The sequence below is a fragment of the Gigantopelta aegis genome, chromosome 6, assembly GCF_016097555.1.
Source record: "Gigantopelta aegis isolate Gae_Host chromosome 6, Gae_host_genome, whole genome shotgun sequence".
NCBI lineage: Eukaryota > Metazoa > Mollusca > Gastropoda > Neomphalida > Peltospiridae > Gigantopelta > Gigantopelta aegis.
Window position 1 is genome coordinate 45880229 of NC_054704.1, and position 21780 is coordinate 45902008.

The following is a 21780-nucleotide window of genomic DNA, read 5'->3' on the forward strand; positions in this document are numbered from 1 at the left end:
ATCGACCCCCGTCGGTGGGCCCATTCTCGTTTCAGGTAGTGCACCACGACTGGTATATCAAAGGCCATGGTGTGTGTGCTACCTTGTCTGTGGGATGGTGCATATAAAAGATGCCTTACTACTAATGGAAACATGTTGCGGGTTTCCTCTCTATATTAAGACTATATTTCAAAATTACGACATGTTTGACATCCAATAGTCGATGATTAATACTTCAATGTGCTCTAGTGGTTTCATTACACAAAACACACTTTTAACTTTAGCCCAAATTGGAAAATCGTTTTGACGGCAGACATCAATTTTATGACGTATCACAGAGTGAACTGATAATTCAACTATAAGCTGAACATTGAAATCGCAATTCTAAAAACTTACTTTCATCCCCGTGGAAATATTTTGTATCACTTCGGTAGATAACAAATGTTGTGGAAAGTGCTGTCCTGTCTTGTAGAAAAGTGCATTTAATAGATCTCTGGTTGCTATTTGGTACGATTTCCACCCTGGACTAACCTTGAACTCTATCTGTGTGCCCATATCCATTTTAGGTTCAGGTACGTTCATTCCAAGCCCAGTCTCTGTTATGGCCAGTGACTAGGCTTGGGACAACACCTTGGACCAAGTTACTGGTTTTATCAGAGGTGGGGGCCAGGGTGGACATGCCTGTACCTTGAATGATGTGAGCATGTTAAAACCGTTTGGACTTCAATTTGGTACAAGCAACATATACAAACAGGTTTGTCGTTTTATTTTCTATAAAATAGTCCGCCATCTCCATCTTATTATATATATATATATATACTCTTAAAAAAACCTCCTTGACATTGGTAAAAATAATGCTATCGGATTATTTTCACAGAATCAGAAAGTAAAAAGTTTGTTTTATTTAACGACGCCAACAGAATCAAAGATATCGTGAAGACAATCAAGTAAGGGAGCGAATGGTGATGCAAACACACTATAAAACACGTTCGATTCGCATAAGCGTAGCCATAGTCAACGTTTGTATTGAAACGCAAAAGCGCGATCCTCAGAGAATCACGTGTATCACGAAGTTCTGTAACTTTGTATGCCGAACCCTTCTTTGGTGGGACTTAAAAGGCCACATCAGTAGTGATTCAAACAGATCGCATAACGACACTGTAGGTAACGTAATAATGCCAATATTGACGTCAGCTCAACGCAATAATGCCATTGGGAGATTGCAAGCAGGGGCAACTCAACAAGCTCTGGCAAGGTACTTTGACGTCTCCAGACAGACCATCTCTGTTTTATGGGCACGGTACAACACCACTCAAAGCGTTGATGACAGGCCAAGGTCAGGTCGTCCCAGAGTAACTACCGTCGCTCAAGATCGATACATTCGGGTGTGTCATCTTCGAAATCGTACCAAAACAGCAGACACAACGACACAAATCCCCGGAGTACGCAGAATGTCTGACCAGACAGTTCTAATAGGCTGAGGGAATGAATGAATGAATGAATTAATTTGTAACGACACCCCAGCACGAAAAATACATCTGCTATTGGGTGTCAAACTATGGTAATACAAACAAACAACGTGATTATCAATATAAAAATTCAAGATTTAAACAAAAACACAGTGTAAAGAACTGTGCAAAAATACAAATATCACAGATAGATACCGACTTTTACTCAAAATTTAAATGTTGTGCTGTATTGGCCATTCTCAAAGAGAATGTTACACCCCTGCACCACGGTGAGGTTACAGCACGCGCAGGGGTAGACTGAGGGAGGCAGGAATTTTCCCTAGAAGACCAGTACGGCGTAACTTTTTGACCCCACGTCACTTAGCGGAGCGTCTACAGTAATACCAGCAGAGGGTGATATAGACACGTAAGAAATGGAGGTGAGCGACTGTTTTGTTCTCAGATGGGTCTCGTTTTTTCCTGTCACGTGCTGATGGACGCACACGTGTCTATAGACATCACGGGGAACTTTATGCTCCATACTCCGTGCAACAAGTCGACCGTTTTGGTGGTGGCAATGTCATGGTGTGGGCAGGAGGAATCCATTATGGTGGTAGGACGGCTCTTGTGCATGTGGCAGGTGCATTGACGGGCATCAGATATCGAGACGAGATCCTGCAGCATCACGTCATTCCACACATGAACATCAACGGTGGAATGTTTCAGCATGGCAATGCAAGACCACATGTTGCATGTGTTAGTCAGGAGTTTCTGCAGCGCCACAACGTCCAAACATTACCTTGGCCTGCCCGTTCGCCGGATTTAAACCCAACAGAACATCTATGGGATGCACTGGATCCACCACCCCAGACACTTCCGCAACTTCCTACGGCACTCCAGCATGAGTGGCAGAACATTCCACAGGTTTGATTGCTTCCATGCGTCGCCCGTTGTCAAGCTGTCATCAGGGCTCGTGGTGGTCATAACCGATATTGACATTTTGCCCACCCCTATGTCACAGATATGCCTGTTTCATGTAGATTCCCAGACATACTGTTTCTGAAATGTACAAAGTAATCCCCTTCCCATGGCGTCTTGATCTTTGAATGCTTGTATCATGTCTACCAGGTGGGTTTTTTATTTTTTATTTTTTATTTTTATTAAACTTTGAAAACCAATGTCAAGTTTCTTTATATATATATATATATATATATATATATATATATATACTCAGCGTCACTATTGAAGAGTCACTCATATTGTTAGTACTACACATGTTAACGATGCCCGTCCAACACACTAATTATGAAAGAAGGAATGTATGGCCTTCGTGGATTAGGCCCATAGTGAGGTTTCATATGTAGCATTTGGATTTCAATATGAGTAATGGTACTTCCAGTTAGAGGCCACAACAAAATGGTGAAAGTTATGCCAACGCACATACCTACTATCACCCCAACAAATGGGTTGTCTCAACGCACCCATACATGAAATTCTGTATGTTGTACCCGTGCAATGCGTTCTCACCATGGGTATAAAAGTGTGCATGATTGCATGTCCCTCGTGAAATAATTTTAATTTTACTCGGGACATACATTTGATAATAACTGGTAATTCGTTTATTATATTATATATATATATATATATATATATATATATATATATATATATATATATATATATATATATATATATATATATATATATATACTGAACAAAATAAGAAACTTCCGCTAACTTTGCTTGAACATAACTTGATGAAAACAAACCGGGGGAATAATTATTATATATACGTTTAAAGAGTGTTCCATGATGCATCGTTTGGTGCAAAAATCATGGCCATAGGTTAACAGAAACTGGGAGAAATTTTGACCAAGTGTGGTAGGGATTAAAAAACACAAACACTCACTTAATAACGGGTATGACCACCTCTTGAATTGACCACTGCAGTGCATCGCAGGCGCATAGAATTGACTAAAGTGTTGATTTCTGCCTTTGGAATATTGTTCCATTCCTGAATGAGCGCTTGACGAAGTTCGTTGACGTTAGCGGGTGGGTTGGGACGACGCCTCAATCGTCTGTCCAGACTATCCCAGACATGCTCGATGGGGTTGAGACCAGGAATTTTAGCGGGCCAGTCATCAATGAAATCAATGTTATTTGTCCTTGTGACGGAACATGCTCTTAAATTTGTTTTCGCCTGTGGCGATTTTAATTGTGTTAGAGGGCCGTGTGCAGTTTAATTGCACTTTAGCCCAGGTGGGCAACTTGTTACGTAATACTTCTGCGCGACGGTCCTCGATCGGTACGCCTAATACACACCCAGCCAGGTGCGGAGGCCATGTGGCTAGTAGTTACGTAATATCTCCGGTAGTGCTGTTTATGGCCAGGAGATTGCTCGCGGTTGGCGACAGCCAGACTGACGATCAGAGAGAAATATACCGACTCTAGTAGAGGTAGAATATGAGATGATACGTGAGGTACCGCCTTGTACCCCCATGCGTATTCTGATTTATAATAAATAGCTAGAATTTAGAGATATCTAGGAGAACGAAAAGGACGGCTCCCAGGGAACGTAGTCCGTTGGACTTTGGTAAATATTTTTATTTCTGCTCTGTGTATAACCTTGATGTGATTGATGTGACTTTAAATATTTTGATACTGTATTATACCAATATTCTTTAGACAGTGTCTTCGGTCATCTGACGAAGTAAATCGTAGACTTTTGTTCTAACATTATACGAGTATTTGGTAATATAAAGCTTAGCCAGTCATCCTAGACGACCAAGGTAAACTGTAGGTTATTGTCTTTATTGTGATAGGTACCAATATTAATTCTGTATCACAAGGTTACTGAATGAGTAGTTAGGGTTAATTAAAAATTAACCCGTTAGGAATAGAGCTGTAATTCCTTTATTAATTAAGTTCCCCTGGAAGCGTTCCTAAATTATCACACGTTACTGAACGAGTAGTAAGGGTTAATTAAAAATTAACCAGTTAGGAATGGTGTTGTAATTCCTTTATTAATTAACTTCTCCTGGAAGCGTTTCTCAATTATCACACGTGTGGGTGTGGTGTAACGGTGAAGTGATTCGCATATTGTGTAACTAGACACCTAGACACCTAATTAAGTGATCAGTTCTGGGTTGTTATTATTGCTGTTATTAATTAACTACTACGGCTGTACATTTGTCAGCGTAGATTAATACAGATTCCAAAGTGTATTGTGTTTTTGTTGTGTTTCTAGAGAACTAACGTGCTATATTAATATATACTTTATATAAGATCGTATCTCTGATCATACCTAGAGACGAGCCATACTAGGGTTTAACAGCCTGTTACAGAGAGATCTAATAGATATACAGTTAGGAGAGATATTTTGATAATCGTGTTTTATTCAGTTACGGGTATTATAGAATCCCCGTGACAGTCCTAAGAAAATTTACAGTGTCTCTAGCTGTATGAGAGGTGGCATTATCATGCTGAAAAATCGAGATGTTGGCGTTGTTATGGAACAGAGGAATGACGTGATGAGCGAGAATGTCATCGCGGTAACGTTGAGCATTTAAATTACCATCAATGACGACTAGTGGTGAACGATAACCATGGGCAGTGGCTGCCCAGACCATGACACAACCCCCACCCCCGAAACGATCTCGTTCAAGAACACAACAATCAGCATAGCGTTCATTTCTCCTACGGTAGACGCACACCCTGCCATCACCACGTTGTAAAGAAAATCTGGATTCATCCGAAAAAAGAATGGTATTCCAGCGTCGCCGTATCCAACGAGTGTGTACACGTGCCCAATTAAGACGATTTAGACGATGACGTTGCGTTAAAACGCATCCGACGTAAAGACGTCGTGCATATAAACCGTTCTCCCGCAGACGATTACGAACAGTTTGCCCACTGATTCGGTTATTATGAATCCCAGGTGTGTTAGCAGCAGTAGCAGTGGCAGTTTGGAATCGATTGCGCAAATGCGTGTTCATGATATAGCGGTCTTGACCACGCGTTGTAATACGCGGACGTCCACGACGTGGCAAGTCGTTGGTGCTTCCTGTCGTTCCAAATCTTAAGCTAAGATTTCGTATCGCTCGACAAGAACTCCCAACATGCCTTGCAATGTCTTCTGTCGACATGCCAGCATTAAGCATGCCAATCGCCCGTTCGCGTAAATTATTGGGTATTCTTGGCATACTAAAAATGCTACAATGTAAAAAACGTTAATTTTTTTTACAAATTTTGAAGCGTTTTCGTTCACTTGACAACAATGTCAGTAAGACAAGTAAAACAAATTGACCGAATACTACACGGGACATGTCGAACCATGCATGCACGTGCAAATTGAATTTCACGTTGTCGACGATTAACAGTGCAAAAATAATCGATAAAATTCATAAATCCTGATAATACAGCTCAAGGCTAATACTACCTATATAATTTCATTACACAATGAATTCTTTAACACAACAAATACTATATGTACAAATCGGAAGTTTCTTTTTTTTGTTCAGTATATATAGTTATGTCTTTAAATGTCATTAAGCTAATGGCTATGTCGTTTCTATTTACTGCTAGTATCTCTGCTAATTGGAAATACCTACTGGGCAGTGTTTTATACCTATGGGAATGTAGATTTAAAAATATAATTGCAACCGTTCAGTACCCTATGTGGCGGCAGCGGGTTTCTCCTCTAACCTTCGAGACCAAGTGTCACAAGTACTTTATGGGGCGGGATTTAGCTTAGTCAGTTGAGTGCCCGCCCAAGGTGCTTGTGTCGCAGGATCTACCTCTTCTTTTGCATTCAAGCTATAGTTGATCATGCTTTAGATTTGGAGTCCGGTTGTGGTGATGAACCCCCCCAAAAAACAAAACAAAAACAACAACACCCCCCAAAAAAAAACACCCCCCCCCCCCAAAAAAAAAACCAAAAAAAAAAAACCCCGCTGTCTCGGTCAAATCTTCTTTGGAACCTCAAAGCCTGACAGCCAGTGTTGCTCCGTTCGGCCAGTGCTTTATTCTGGCTTCATCGTAGAGGGGGCAGAATTGCAGGATGTGCTCTGGGGACTGTGGCCCTGTTTGACATGGACATTCATCAGTGTCTGCCAGTTTAAGGCGGTACATATGAGATCTGAGATGGCAGTGACCGGTTCTTAGCCTGAAAATGGTTCTCTCTTGGTTTCTCTCCAGATGATGGATTAGATCCTTGGTTGTAGCGTGGGTGCATCAGAACTTTCTCTTAATTATTGTTTTTGTCTCTCTGAAGGAAATTGGATGATTTAGTTGTTCCATTGTGCTTCCCTCCTTTGTCAGCCTGTCAGCATGTTCATTCTCTGCATTGCCACAATGTGCTGGAACCCACTGGACTACAACTTGCATGTGTAGAGAAAGGTCAGCAAGTCCCTGTTGAACAGTCGCAGGATTGAACCACCTCTGTGGATCCATTCAACTGATTGTTATTTTTCTCGTTCCAACCAGTGCACCACAACTGTTAAAACTCCGTGGTATGTGCTTTCCTGTCTGTGAGAAAGTGCATATAAAGGTTCCTTTGCTGCATTAGGAAAATTATAGCGGTTTCCTCTGTTGACTACGAGTCAGAATTACCAAATGTTTGACATCCAATAACCGATGATTACTTAATCAATGTGTTCTAGTGGTGTCGTTCAACAAACAAAAATTAAAAGTACCTTATGATGAACACCAAATGATCGTAGTTTACATTGTTCTGGATTGCCGTTAAACAACATTCATATCCTTCGTTTTAAATAGTCTTACCTTGATGCTTGTGTTGTATTATACTTTTCCCCACAACTCTTTACACTGTGGTTTTACATACATATATACATTATATTCTTGACGTAAATAATATTTTCATATTCATATCTGACACCCAATAGCCGATAGGTGCTGGGGTGTCGTTAAACATACATACATACATACATACATACATACATAACATATATACATACATACATATAGATGCCTCAATAGCTCAGAGCGCATCGTGGTTAGTCTTGCGATTTGCGGGCGATTCGGTGCCACAGGTTCGAGTCCCAGCAACGGCATGGGACAATTTGTGAGGCCAGAAAGAATTTAAGTATCTCCTGCGCCAGTGCGTTAATATCTATATATGTAATCGTCAACCTCGACATACATACAATATATAGATATTCATACATCAATACATACATACATACATACATACATACATACATACATACATTCATTCATTCATTCATTTATTACGTTTTACGGGTACCATCTAGAATTCTACAGACTAAAGGCGGCGCCACACGATACGAGCGTTTCGTCCGGGAATAGCCGATTTTGAAAAGAAAACATTACAATTTCACTAGCTTTATATTTAAAAAAACCCTACAAAAACCCCCCAAAACAAACCAAAAAAACCCCCCAAACAACCCCCCCTCCAGAACAGAGAAAAAAACCCCCCACCAAAACCCCCCCCACCAAAAACCCCACCAAAAACCCCACCCAAACAAAACAAACCCACAAAAACAATACAAAACACGATTATTATTCAAACATGTTGGTCATTGTGAAATCAATAGGTGATAGTTATATGCGACTATAATGGAAATATGTGTCACTCTGACAGTAAAGCGGTAAATGTCACGAACGTCTGCTGGATCCCCACATGGTTTAAAACGTTTTACTAGTATGTTTTCTAAACGTATTGTCGTCTGTGTCATCATGATGTTTAAATCATGCTATGGAGTAAATCAAATTATGCTGTCTTGGAACATGGAGTGTCGCCAAAAGAGACGAATGCTGAATTTTAATAAGGATATAAACTGTTTTCGAGAATTTAAGTGTTCGTCTCTGGTGTCCCTTTGTCAATAAGTTTTTTAAAAGAATTTTTTTGGAATAAAAGCTTAAATTCAGTGACATTTGTTCGTAAATGACAAATAAACCCCCACCAAAATACAACCCCCCCCCAAGAATAAAGCAAAAGCAACACCCAAAAGAATAACCCCACTCCCAAGAACCACAACAAAGAGTAGTGGAAAAAGTCACAATATTACTGCATATTTTAATGATGGCTATCAAACAATGTACAATAAAATCATTCAATCCACTCCAGAGAGACCACATTGCAGCCGAAACGTTCAAATAGATTTTGTTAAAATATATAATTTGTAATTCAATTAATTTTTAAAGTTAATTCCGAAATTGATTTTGCATATTAGCTTAGCTACACCCCGTCACAAACAAACTTAATATGTGTTGTTAGAAGTCATAATACACAAATGGATTTGAGTATTCCACGTATTTTATTTAAAAATTCTATTTAACTAATTTCAGCATGCCATTTGAATAGTTCAAGAAAGTCATTTGTCTATACCAAATAATTAATTTGACTATTTGAAGTAATTCATTTGAGCGTTTCAAGTAATTCATTAGAGTATTCCATGCAGTTCATTTAACATCCCAGTTAAAGACAGAAATAGTAACCGTCCTGCTTTGTTTTCCAAGTGGAGCATGACGATGGTACATTTATTGATTTGTTTACTCTACAAGTAACAATAAAGCACTTTTCCAGAGTTACTGTAGCTTAGGGCAAGTTTTCACAATAGTCATTTCACCACGTCAAAGGTTTGCCTGGATATTAACTGATTAGATACCGCAGATGACAAACAAGTAACTATTAATTTATGTTGTAATATACTCAACAAAATTAATTAACCCTTTCAGCACTGTGAATTATTTTCGATCAGACAATTTCAGTAGAATAAATGGTACATTGCAGAAAACTAGCTGTGAAAGGGTTAAGGGCCAATAGATGGTTGCAGCATTTTCGTTTAAGTAACGTAAACTAATATGTATACAAAGTATTTCGTTGTACAATGTCGACGTTGTGGTACAATCTTAAACGTAATAATTTAAACAAACAATTTAGAGCGAACGAAATGAAATGTGTGGTTACGAACAAACGTGTAAAGCAGCCAATTGTGTTCGATATTAAAAATTTGGGGCAGTATCCCAATTGGATACTAACATTTCAAAATCTGGTATCCCACCTGAGAATTTAGTATCCCACTTAAATGAAATTCATAAATAACATCGTAACAAACTTAGACGACACTCTTCTCGTTTCCAGTCTATTGCAAAGCCGCAATCGCAATCGCAGAATTCGTTAAATTTGCAATCGAACGGAATCTATCTTTGAATAATACTAACATAAATTAATATTATGACCGTGTGAAAGAATTTTGCGTATATTCATGGGTCAGAGTTCACTGAAACAATGTTTTCAAATCATCTGTGATCAAAACTTACTGAGTGGAGCCTTTATATTGCTAGTGTATATTCAAATCTGTCATAGATAATTTCCAAGCTAATATACCGTACCATTTTGTCAATTGTAAATTCGTATTAGAGTTCCCCTACTTTTTTTGAAGAGTATATAGGATCAGGTACATCCTGAACCGTTTTAAAATTCTGTCATTCTAAAACTAGCACTTGGCATAAGTGGGGGTGGGAAAAGGCTATTACAAACTTCTTACATGTTGACACAAATCTATATTATAGGCCAGAAGAAATGAATTAATACTGGACCTTTACTGTCCTGTAGTATGTTAGTGATATGTACTAGCTTGGCTATGGATAAGTGCCTATACAAGATCCCTTGATGATTTTTGATAGGAGTAGCCTATATGGCAACCACGGACATTCCTATCTCTGTAGCATTTTATTCAAACATCCGCTTTATTTCAATAGTTACTGTTTTGACTATAGTATGTTAGCACAGCCCATAACTGTACGACACGAAACACGTCACATGGTAAGACATGAAGTTGTAGGGTTTACTAATGTTCGCCTGGCCAACTAGTCAACTTTGTGATATTACAATACAACTGCAAAAGCCAAAAGACTTAACGGACGATGCTATATTGCTTTAAACAGCTTAAGAGAGATTTGTGTATTAAGGCCCCTGGCAACAAGTGTAAGTTACTAACAATGATTGAACACTGGCAGTTGAAATTAAAGTTTATAAGAGGAAGTTCAGATGCACCAACGCTACAACCAAGGATCCAATCCATCATCTGGAGAGATACCAAGAGACAACCATTTTCAGGACAAGAACCGGTCACTGCCATCTTAGATCCCATATGTACCGCCTGAAACTGGCAGACACTTATGAATGTCCATGTCAAACAGGACCACAGTTCCCACAGCACATCCTGCAATTCTGCCCCCTCTACGATGAAGCCAGGATAAAGCACTGGCCGAACGGAGCAACACTAGCTGTCAAGAAAACTTGACAGAGTCAGCGTTTTTTTTATCTCCACAACCGGACTCCAAATCTAAAGCATGATCAGCTATAGCTTGAACACAGAAGAAGAAGAAATTAAAGTTTGTTTTATGTATCATCACCACTAGAGTACATTGATTAATTAATCATCGGCTATTGGATGTCAAACATTTGGTAATTCTGACATGTAGTCATCAGAGGAAACACGCTACATTTTTCCTAGTGAAGCAAGGCATCATTAATATACACTTTCTCACAGATAGGAAAGCACATACCACGGATTTTGACCTGTTGTGATGCACTGGCTGGAACGATAAAAAACCAAAAAACCCAAAACAAATCAGTTGAGGTGGTTCGATCCTGCTACACAAGCACCCCAACCGAGCACTCAACCGACTGAGCTAAATTCCACCCCGCTAGCAGTGGAAGTCCTGGGCCTACTTCATTAAACTGTCGCAACTTTGCGATCTCGCAGTTCAACAATAGTCTACCAACGGTTATGACAGTTAATTAAAGTGGAAGATTTTTTTTAATAAATTGATGGCAGTTGGATGTGTTTCAATTCAGAACACTTCATGTGATCGGGAAAACCCCCCACCCCAAAACATTTCTACTTGTCTACAGATTTTGGGCAATGGAATGTTGGTATACTAAAATTATACACTGTTTAATTATTGACTACATGTAAATATTTTCTAGCACGTTTAAGATAATTATGTTGCAAAGTACAGCCCTTGAGAAATGCTGAATCTGACTTCGAAAATAAAGATAAATCGACTAATGTAATTCATGATTTTATTTTTAAACATTATTAATTGAACAAAAAAAATAAATATTACATTTGCCTTCATTGATCGAAAGAATAAAACGATATATGCATGTACATTCCATATTAATAATACATATGCATAACCACACGTTCACTGATGGGGAACAGTTAAATAATAATACAAAATCAGTCTGCGTGGTTCGTACATTCTTTATTGCCCATAATCCGAGTCATCATCGTCTCCATACTAATGCCTCTAGTTCGCAGTGATGGAAAATGACATTACACAAATACAGTAACGTTACACGCTTGATAATGGTACAGTAGTTATCATATGTTTTGAAAGCTTGGACAAAAAATGTGTAGATGGTTCAATGTATAGATGGTTAGAACACATGCAACAAAATCAATACGCAATATTTTTACTTTATCTTAAAGCTACAAAATAATTTGTTACGTGTCTTCCGTTTAACAAATTGATTAATTAATTATCTGCTATTGGATATCAAACATTTCGTAAATCTGACACGTAGTCTTCAGAGGAAACCCGCTACAAAGAGAGAGAGAGAAAACCGTGTGCCGCCATGCTCCTAACAAAAATGCAGAAAGGAAATTATTTATAGACATTTCCACACAAACAGGCTTTTAATATATACCAGCCGTGGAACACTGAATGGGTCTACCGATGGTTTGGAACCTGTGGCAGAAGCACCTCAGGCGAACGCTTTGTCAACTGAGCTAGATTCCATCCTCACAGTTGACTCATGTAAAATAGAAATGATTCTACAGTTTTGAAGGCGAGATGTAATTCATTGGTAGAACGCTCGCATCCGGTGCGATTAATTGCAGGATTGATCGCCCTTATTGGACTTGGTTTTCTCCCATTCCAACCAGTGCCCCACGACTGATACATCAAATACCGTGATATATTTATTGTCCTCTATATGGGAAAGTACATATTAAAGATCCCTTGCTCTTTTTATGGTATGCGCAGTCTGTATGCCAATAGTGAATCCCTCTCTTTATCTATCTGTCTTTTTTATCTGTCTGTCTCACCAGCTATAAAGAATAACAATCGTTTTAAAGAAAACGTCAATTTACTTTAATCTCTCTCTCTCTCTCTCTCTCTCTCTCTCTCTCTCTCTCTCTCTCTCTCTCTCTCTCTCTCTCTCTCTCTCTCTCTCTATGTCTATCTCTTTGTCTGTCTCTCTCTCTCCGTCCCAAAATAATCTAAATGGTTAAATACAAACAATATACTCTAGACGACAGCTTCTGATAAATGATACACGCACACACATTCACACATGCACGCACACGCACGCACACACACACACACACACACACACACACGCACATTGACCTGAACATAGACCAGCACCTCAAAACTAACCAAGGAAGATGACCTAAATTCACATCTGTGTTTATTACTTATTAATTGACTATTCAGTGCGGAATCGTTTCAACTCAGCCAGGCGCTTATTGGGTCAAGCACACCGTTATTACGATATCGGAATACTCAAGCCAATAGCGTACCCGTGGAAGGCGGACCACAACATAAATACTGTATAACTACAGCGATCTTTTTGCTTCACCTGGGTCCTGTAAGGACACGCAACACACAGGCTAGGGCTGATTTAGCTATCTACGTTCGACATGCTTTCTGATTTCCTCTGCTGATGTCTTCTAATATCGATTGTTTCGTTGCTACTGAATATGTATCAGAAATATGTGTTCTCAAATCATGCACGCCGCGACACTATCCAACTGTAGCGATTTGAAGGTGGGACATCTGTGAAGTCTTCACGCTGTTTGGTTTGGTGATTCACCCCTCTGTTCGGCTGGTTTCTTTCCTGGTTGTTCTACTCCGTAGGTTTTAATCGGTAAGTCTGAATTTTAATACACTTGGGATTTGGTTGCTGTTTTCCCACTATTTACTATGCGTCGTATTGTACTTACGTTCCAAGTTACCTTTTAAATCAATCCGATTGCGCTTCTATATGGAACAAAGTTTAATTGTTGTAGAAATGCAGGGACGTTAGAAGAGAGTAACTGACTATAAATTGTGTAAATTTCATTGTTTCATTTACCTGTTTGGAAATGCCCAGTCAAAAACAAGCGTCACACTAAAGTAATTAAAATTAATTTTTATTTAAATACCATAGGTTATTTCAACGACGCATCAAATGCATTTCCCCAATGCCGTTTATAAATAATTCAAAATTGTCCCATTAATAAGTAATTTATCTGTCCCACATCCGACCACTGGCCATGCCAGAGATTGGGTGTGGGAGAGACGTGCCTGAACCGTAATTGGACAGAGACACGTTAATAGAGTTTACGATTACAAGTTATGCACTTACGGTGATCTTGGCGCTAAGATCGCTTCGTGGAACAACACCCTAACATTTAAGTTCAGTGCAAGTCTCAGATAAAGACAAGCAGACAGACAGACAAACAGACAGAGATACAGAAGGAAGGAACTGTTTTATTTAATGACGCACTCAACACATTTTATTTTACGGTTATATGGCGTCGGAGAGATACAGAATGACATATTGGTGACTAATTTGCTGTTCAACCTGTCTCTAACAGACTTATTTCGTCGGTGACATTCGAGTTCTCGGTGTCCGCAGGATTGCCGATTCCGTAATATTTGTAAGATTTGAAAACAATACAATTGTAAGACTTGCCCAATTCAAAAAAATTCATCCAGGATCTATGCTATCATGATATTCGTTGGAAGTCATCACCAGTCATGTACTGTACGTTTTCGAAAATTAGTGATAATAATTATTAGACATAGAATGTTAAGCTTAGGAAAAAAACCCCAGATAGCCAGAAGCCTCAAATGCTAAGAGAGGTTAAGGTTTGTCTAAACACCTGAAAAGATTAAGTGAAGCAGAATCGGAACCAAAGGAGATGAACATCTCGAACTTCGACGTGCTGGGAAAATCAGTGTTTAATAGATGCAAATAATGAATTTATCTCTGTTTACTGATTATATATCCTGGTTAGCTGGGTATTTCTAGGGAAAACTGCCAATTATATGTAAAGTTTGTTTTGTTTAACGACACCACTAAAACACATTGATTTACTGATCATCGGCTATTTGATGTCAAACATTTGGGTAATTTTGACATATAGTCTTAGAGAAGAAACCCGCTACATTTTTGCATTGGTAGCATGTACCATCCCACAAACAGGATAGCACATACCACGGCCTTTGATATACTAGTCGTGGCGCTTTGGTTGGAACGAGAAATAGCCAAATGGGCCCACCGATGGAAATCAATTCTAGACCGACCGCGCATCAGGCGGAAGCTTTACCACTGGACTACGTCCCGCCTTGCCAATTATATGTAATGAACGCTACTACTAATAACAAATATTGTAGGCTTTTTTCTTTACACCTCATCAATAAATATCCTACATCCGTCCCGCCCCATGATACATCGTCATCCAGTTTAAAGTGGTTAATCGAAGGTTGTGGTGTGTGGTACTCGAATTACATAATGGACCTTTGATTTCACTAATATCATTTAAAAAATATGTATATTTTAAAAGTCTATACATCCCAAACGCCGTCATGGGCTTTACGGTTGGTATAGTAGGTGAGGGGATCCGATCCCAATATAGGCTCCAACTAGGAGTAGGGTTTTTACCATTTTGTGGGTAGGTGTGATTCTATATGCACAGCAAAGCGTTCGCGGAAAAAACCTTTGAATATTTTGCGTTTTATGATCCCGATGTTTGTGCGGCAAGCTAAATCCAATTGCACTCTGCAGCATTTCCTGTCGAACAACGCAGTGTAAGCTATAGGGTGCAATTGAAATTTGCCACGTAAGCATCCGACATATAGAATCATACACAACAAATCGCATAAGCATCCGGACATGTGGACTCATACACATCTATTTCAATCATTTCGATTTTTTTCCCAAACAATACAATGCCTGCGGCATAAATTTGCGATACACATTATTTATCTATGATTGAATAAACCTTAACAAACAGCAAAAAAAGAAAGTCGCAACATACCATTATCAAATACCAGGAAACTGCAGACAATGAAGTGTTGTTCTTTGATCATCGCTCGCGAATCTCTATTCTTCTCGTACATTATTGTATTTGTGTATGGCTGAGCGATTCTCGTTTTGTAAGATAGCAACATATGGTTTACCATGGACAAGAAAGGACTATTTGTGTAATGCACCACAACACACTTTAATGTACAGCTGTTTGGTGTCTGTTATTTCAACATTTTGTCGATAAAAAGAAAGGCAAGGAACGTCTGTTACCATACTCCAACCGATAATGTAGAAAGGGATCTTCTATATGCATTTTGACATAGAAAGGACAGTACAAAGTTTGTTTTGTTTAACGACACCACTAAAGCACATTGATATATTAATCATCGGCTATTGGATGTCAAATGTTTTGTAATTCTGACTCGTAGTCAATAGAGGAAACCCGCTACATTTTCTTTATGCAGAAAGGGATCTTTTATATGCATTTTCCCACAGACAGGAAAGCACATACTACGGCCTTTGACCAGTTGTGCGGCACTGGTTGGAACGAGAAAAAACCCAGTCAGTTGAACGGATCCACTGAGGTGGTTCGATCCTGCGACGGAAGCACCTCAAGCGAGCGCTCAACCGACTGAGCTAAATGCCGCCCCAAAGGACAGTACATATCACAGTCTTTGATATACCATTGTTGGGATTCATGTTAAAACGGGAAAGAAATGAGTCCACTGAGGACGATCGATCCTGCGACCCATTGTACCCCAGGCAAAGTCTCTACCACTGAGCTGCATTCCGCCCCCATATACCGGCATCGGTGGCGTCGTGGTCAGGCTATCGGTCTACAGGCTGGTAGGTACTGGGTTCGGATCCCTGTCGAGGCATGAGATTTTTAATCCAGATACCGACTCCAAACCCTGAGTGAGTGCTCCGCAAGGCTCAATGGGTAGGTGTAAACCACTTGCACCGACCAGTGATCCATAACTGGTTCAACAAAGGCCATGGTTTGTGCTATCCTGCCTGTGGGAAGCGCAAGTAAAAGATCCCTTGCTGCTAATCGGAAAGAGTAGCCCATGAAGTGGCGACAGCGGGTTTCCTCTCAAAAATCTATGTGGTCCTTAACCATATGTCTGACGCCATATAACCGTAAATAAAATATGTTGAGTGCGTCGTTAAATAAAACATTTCTTTCTTTTTCCCGCCTCCATATAGTTGATCATGTTTCTCTGTAAGCAATAAATCACTGCTTTAATCAAAGGTGAGATAGGCCAGACATGCACTCCGTAATCAAATCAAGATATTACTAATTTAACAATGCTATTGTTCGATCGGTTTAGTCAATGATTATTATATTCTTTTTCTTTTCTTTTGTTTTAGCTGTGATAATATCTCGTTTGCATGTTTGTCTTCAAGCAAATAATTATCATTATGTTATCTTTTTGTGAATAGCATGTCAGATTGGCGTAATATATTATTAACGTAAAAATAACAACCCACACGAATGTTTCCAAAAAATCATAAATAATAAATAAAACATAAAACAATACAATAGCAAATACGGTTATGTCTATGGTAATATACATATAACAGATCCTTTGTTGCTTTATCTTTAGAAGAGGGGCGAGATTTAGAGCAGTCGGTTTAGTGCTGGCTTGAGGTGCTTGCGTTGCAGGATCGTACCACATCGGTATATCCATTCACCGGATTGAGGGTTTTTTTTTTGTTCCAACCAGTGCACCACAACTGGTCAAAGTCTGTGGTATGTGCTTTCCTGTCTGTTCGAAAGTGCATAAAAAGATCCCTTGTTGCATTAGAAAAAATGTAGTGGGTTTCCTCTGATGACTACGAGTCAGAATTACCAAATGTTTGACATCCAATAGTCCATGATTAATTAATCAATGTGCTCTAGTGGTGTCGTTAAACAAAACTAACTTTAACTTTATCTTCAGAAGTGGCGTATGTGGCGACAGCAGGTTCCGCATCTCACCCTCTTTCTTTCATACACACCGGAGTAGGAGATGGCCTGTTATCGTCTCCAGTATATGTTAAAGATAACTTTTGAGACTTGTGATTGGTTGCTCCAAGGTGATGACCCAGTCACCGGAGCCATATGACGTGAAAGTTAACCTGAAAATTATTACTGTGTGACGCATATGTTAACAGCGGCGTGAGTGTCGAAAATGCGTTTTAGTTGGACAAAATCTGTTTTTTGTCGCTTGTTAGATACGTCTTTAAAAACAAAAAAATCCTTTGTACCTAACAGCCACTCATTTAGTATATACTCTCTGTCTCTGTCTATCTCTCTGTCTCTCTCTGTCTCTCTGTCTCTCTCTCTCTCTCTCTCTCTCTCTCTCTCTCTCTCTCTCTCTCTCTCTCTCTCTCTCTCTCTCTCTCTCTAGCATGTTTTGAAATAACCAAATAGTCATAGTTTAAAAACACATTCTATTAACAACGTAATTAAAATATGTTTTGTTAACCAAACGCATTGTGTTTCTATTTCCAGGGCGTGACATTATGGTGCTGTCGACACACCAAGGATTGTTCCGAGCTATTTCCCTCTTTCTTTTTGTGCTCAGCGTGGCTCCAAAAGTTCGCAAGGATAGTAGCGGCATGTCAAGGTATCAAACTGAAATAATAATACCTTTTGTTTTATTAGGCTTGTTTGTTATTGGCGGCGACAAACAAATGAATTGATACGTCGTAGTAAGTAAAACGGTAACTGTAGTATTTTTGAAGTCTATCTAAGATTACCAAAATGTGAATTGTCTTTGAAATGCTTCTGTTATATCATAAACCTGTTCAATCAGTCACCTCTTTGAAATAGCCACCTATCTTAAGAGGACACCGTTTTATTCTAAAAATCATCTTATAATTTACATTTATACTGCGTTAAGTTTTGCAACTCCTCACCTCTCTCTCTGTGTCTCTCACTCACACAGTCTCGTTTTCTTTCCCTCTCTCTCTCTCTCTCTCTCTCTCTCTCTCTCTCTCTCTCTCTCTCTCTCTCACACACACACACACACACACACACCCACTCACCCACCCACTCACTCTTTCTTTCTCTCTCTTTCTCTCTCTTTATCTCTATCTCTCTCTATCCCTCTCTCGCTTTCTCACTGTCTCTCTCCATCTCTCTCTCTATGTCTCTCCCTCTGTCTCTGTCTCTCTGTCTCTCTCTCTCTGTCTCTCTCTCTCTCTCTCTCTCTCTCTCTCTCTCACAGACACACACACACACACACACACACACACACACACACACACACACATACACACACACACACATACATTTTACAGTGCAGTGTAATAATGGGTGGTTCTCTTATTTAAAATAAATAAGGACAATGTTTCGTGGTCTCTGGTTTTGGCGTGGCGCCGGCACGACTACCGTGAACTGCGGAACTCATATGGAAACATTACTATTGATAAGCTTATAATCAATGTTTAATGCGTCCGCTTTCCATTCCCGCACCGCGCCAAAGAGAACGCACTTGAAAAACGGCCCTTAGTGGAAACGTCAAAGAAAAGCAATTTCAATAATACACTCAAAGTAATCAGAATTAATTTATTTCTCAGATTTTGTCTCTTTTTTAATTCCTGCTTTCTGTCGATTAATTTTCCGGCAACAACGTGCATTTAATTTTATTTTTTTTAAACAGACGATAATAATTTGTTTCGAGTTGTCATTAAATATCATGTAATTATTGCTTTGTTATAGAGGGATCACGTTAGTGAGCTGCTTAGGAAAATTATTTACCTCTATATTAAATGAAAGGCTCCTAAATTTTGATGAACAAAACAATGTCATTACCGATGCTCAGTTTGGTTTTAGAAAGCAGATGTCGACCATTGACGCTATTTTTGTATTACAATCTTTAATAAACAGAACTCTGAAAAATAGGAAGCGATTATATTGCTGTTTTGTAGACTACAAAAAGGCTTTTGATTTTGTAAACAGACAAAATTTGTGGTATAAATTAATTCAACAGGGCATAGGAGGAAAATTGTTATCTCTTATAAGATCTTTATATGATAATGTTAAGTGCTGTGTAAAATATAATGACGTAGTTTCTGATTATTTCGTATGTAGAAACGGTCTATTACAGGGAGAAGTACTATCACCAATATTATTTTCCATGTACGTTAATGATTGTGAAATGCAATTTTTATCAGACAGTTGTCCATATGTTGAAATACAAACGTTAAATATATTCTTAATAATGTACGCTGATGATATGGTACTTTTCTCCGAAACTCCAGGCGGATTACAATCAATGTTAAATTCACTTGCAAATTACACCCAAAAATGGGATCTTACCGTCAATACAAATAAAACAAAAATAGTTGTCTTTAGAAATGGGGGAAAAGTAAGAAAGAACGAGAAATGGTCATATAATGGCCACCAATTAGAAGTTGTAGACGAATTTAATTACCTTGGATTATTACTTCGTTTCAATGGCAAATTTAATAGTACACAAAAAAGACTTGCTGAACAAGGACTCAAAGCCCAATATTGGATAACAAATATCTGTAGTAAGAATTTCTTTAATATTGAAACAATGTTAGCCGTGTTTGATACTTATGTCAATAGCGTTCTTAGTTACGGATCTGAAGTCTGGGGTTTTCACTCAGCTCACGATATTGAGAAAGTACATATACAATTTTGTAAAAAAGTATTGGGTGTGCATAAAAGAACATGCAATTATTTTGTTTATAACGAATTAGGGCGATATCCTTTAGCAATTATCAGAAAACTTAGAATTTTTAAATATTGGATAAAGCTTAGTAGTACCAGTAACTGTATCTTAAAAGCTATATATGAGGAAATGTATCAGTACGGAGATACCTGGTTAACGAACATTAAACAAGAACTAGATACGCTTGGGCTAAGTTATATGTGGGACTCGACCAATATCAATTCTAGTTTTTATGTCATAATAAAAGAACGAGTATATGATGTTTTTAAGCAAAATGCCTATAGTACAATAAGGACATCGCCAAAGGGATTGCTATATCAGCACTTATTATTAAATGGATTTACTTTACAAACCTACCTTACAAAACCAATAGAATCTCGCAATTTAAGACAAATAACAAAAATGAGAATTTGTGCACATAAATTAAATATTGAGTCTGGTAGGTATAAAAATATCGAAAGGGCACAAAGAATATGTACTTTATGTAACTGTAATGAGATTGAGGACGAATTTCATTTTATCCTTCAATGTCCAAGATACGAAACTTTAAGAAAGAAATTCATTAAAAAATACTACTTTAAGCATCCCAGTACTTTGAAATTAATACAACTCTTATCAACCGGAAACAATAAAGAGATAAACAACCTAGGAAAATATTTATTACAAGCAAACAGAACTAGGGATCAACTATTACTGGAAATAAACTAATATGTTCTCATTTTAATATTACCCTAGCCGCTGAGGATAACCTGTAAAATAACTTATCTTTATTCTGTTTTGTTTTTTCTATTATATATGTGTGTTTGTGTGTTTGGGTGTGTATTTGTGTCTGCGTGTGTGTGTGTGTGTGGGGGTATGTGTGTGTATATATGTATATATGTAAGTCACTCTCCACCATTGTTCCGCACTATTGTATATATTAATGTTTGTTCATTGTTATAATGCTGATAAGTTGAACAACTTAAAGCAATAAAAGAACTTGAACTTGTTTGTGTACAGGTAAACCGAACGAATTATTCCGCCAGACCTAATATCACTTAAACATAATTTATAAGCCTAAATACATTAAATATCCCGTTACGGTCTTTAAGTTTGCATCAAGAATACTGATTTCTGTTTTGTAATGATATATAATAAAAGTTGATTCTCTTAATACCCCTTGAAACAAATATTTCTAGAATACGAAGTGTATAGTAAAGGTTGATTATCTTAATACCTCTTGAAATAAAGACTGTTTTAGAATTCGAACATAAGTTCTATTGTGAAACATTCTTAATCATAGTGTTTGGAGGGTTTTTCAACGATTGTACGTAACGCAAATTGGGCATTAAAACATAGCTTAAAGTAACACGGTGCTTTAATCAATCTACACACTCGAATCAACGGGGATTTATTTATCTGTTCTCAAGAATATAGCGACGACATTCATTTCATTTGAACTTATTTTCGTGCTTATATCCAATTAAGGTTCAAGCACGCTGTTCTGGGCACACACCTCAGCTATCTGGGATGTCTGTCCAGGACAGTGGGTTAGTTTTTAGTTGGTTAGTGGTTAATGAGAGATAAGAGGGTGTAGTGGCCTTACACC

General features: G+C 38.4%; 1 protein-coding gene across 1 annotated transcript in view; it reads left to right on the forward strand.

Annotated features, from left to right (window-relative positions):
- LOC121376006 (glycine receptor subunit alpha-3-like) overlaps positions 1-21780 on the forward strand; it is an 83029-nt gene that overhangs the window by 32839 nt on the left and 28410 nt on the right. Inside the window, exon 2 of the mRNA XM_041503761.1 lies at positions 18002-18116. Within this exon, the coding sequence (XP_041359695.1) occupies positions 18013-18116 (104 nt within the window). The 5' untranslated portion in view covers positions 18002-18012. The remainder of the gene's footprint in view (positions 1-18001; positions 18117-21780) is intronic.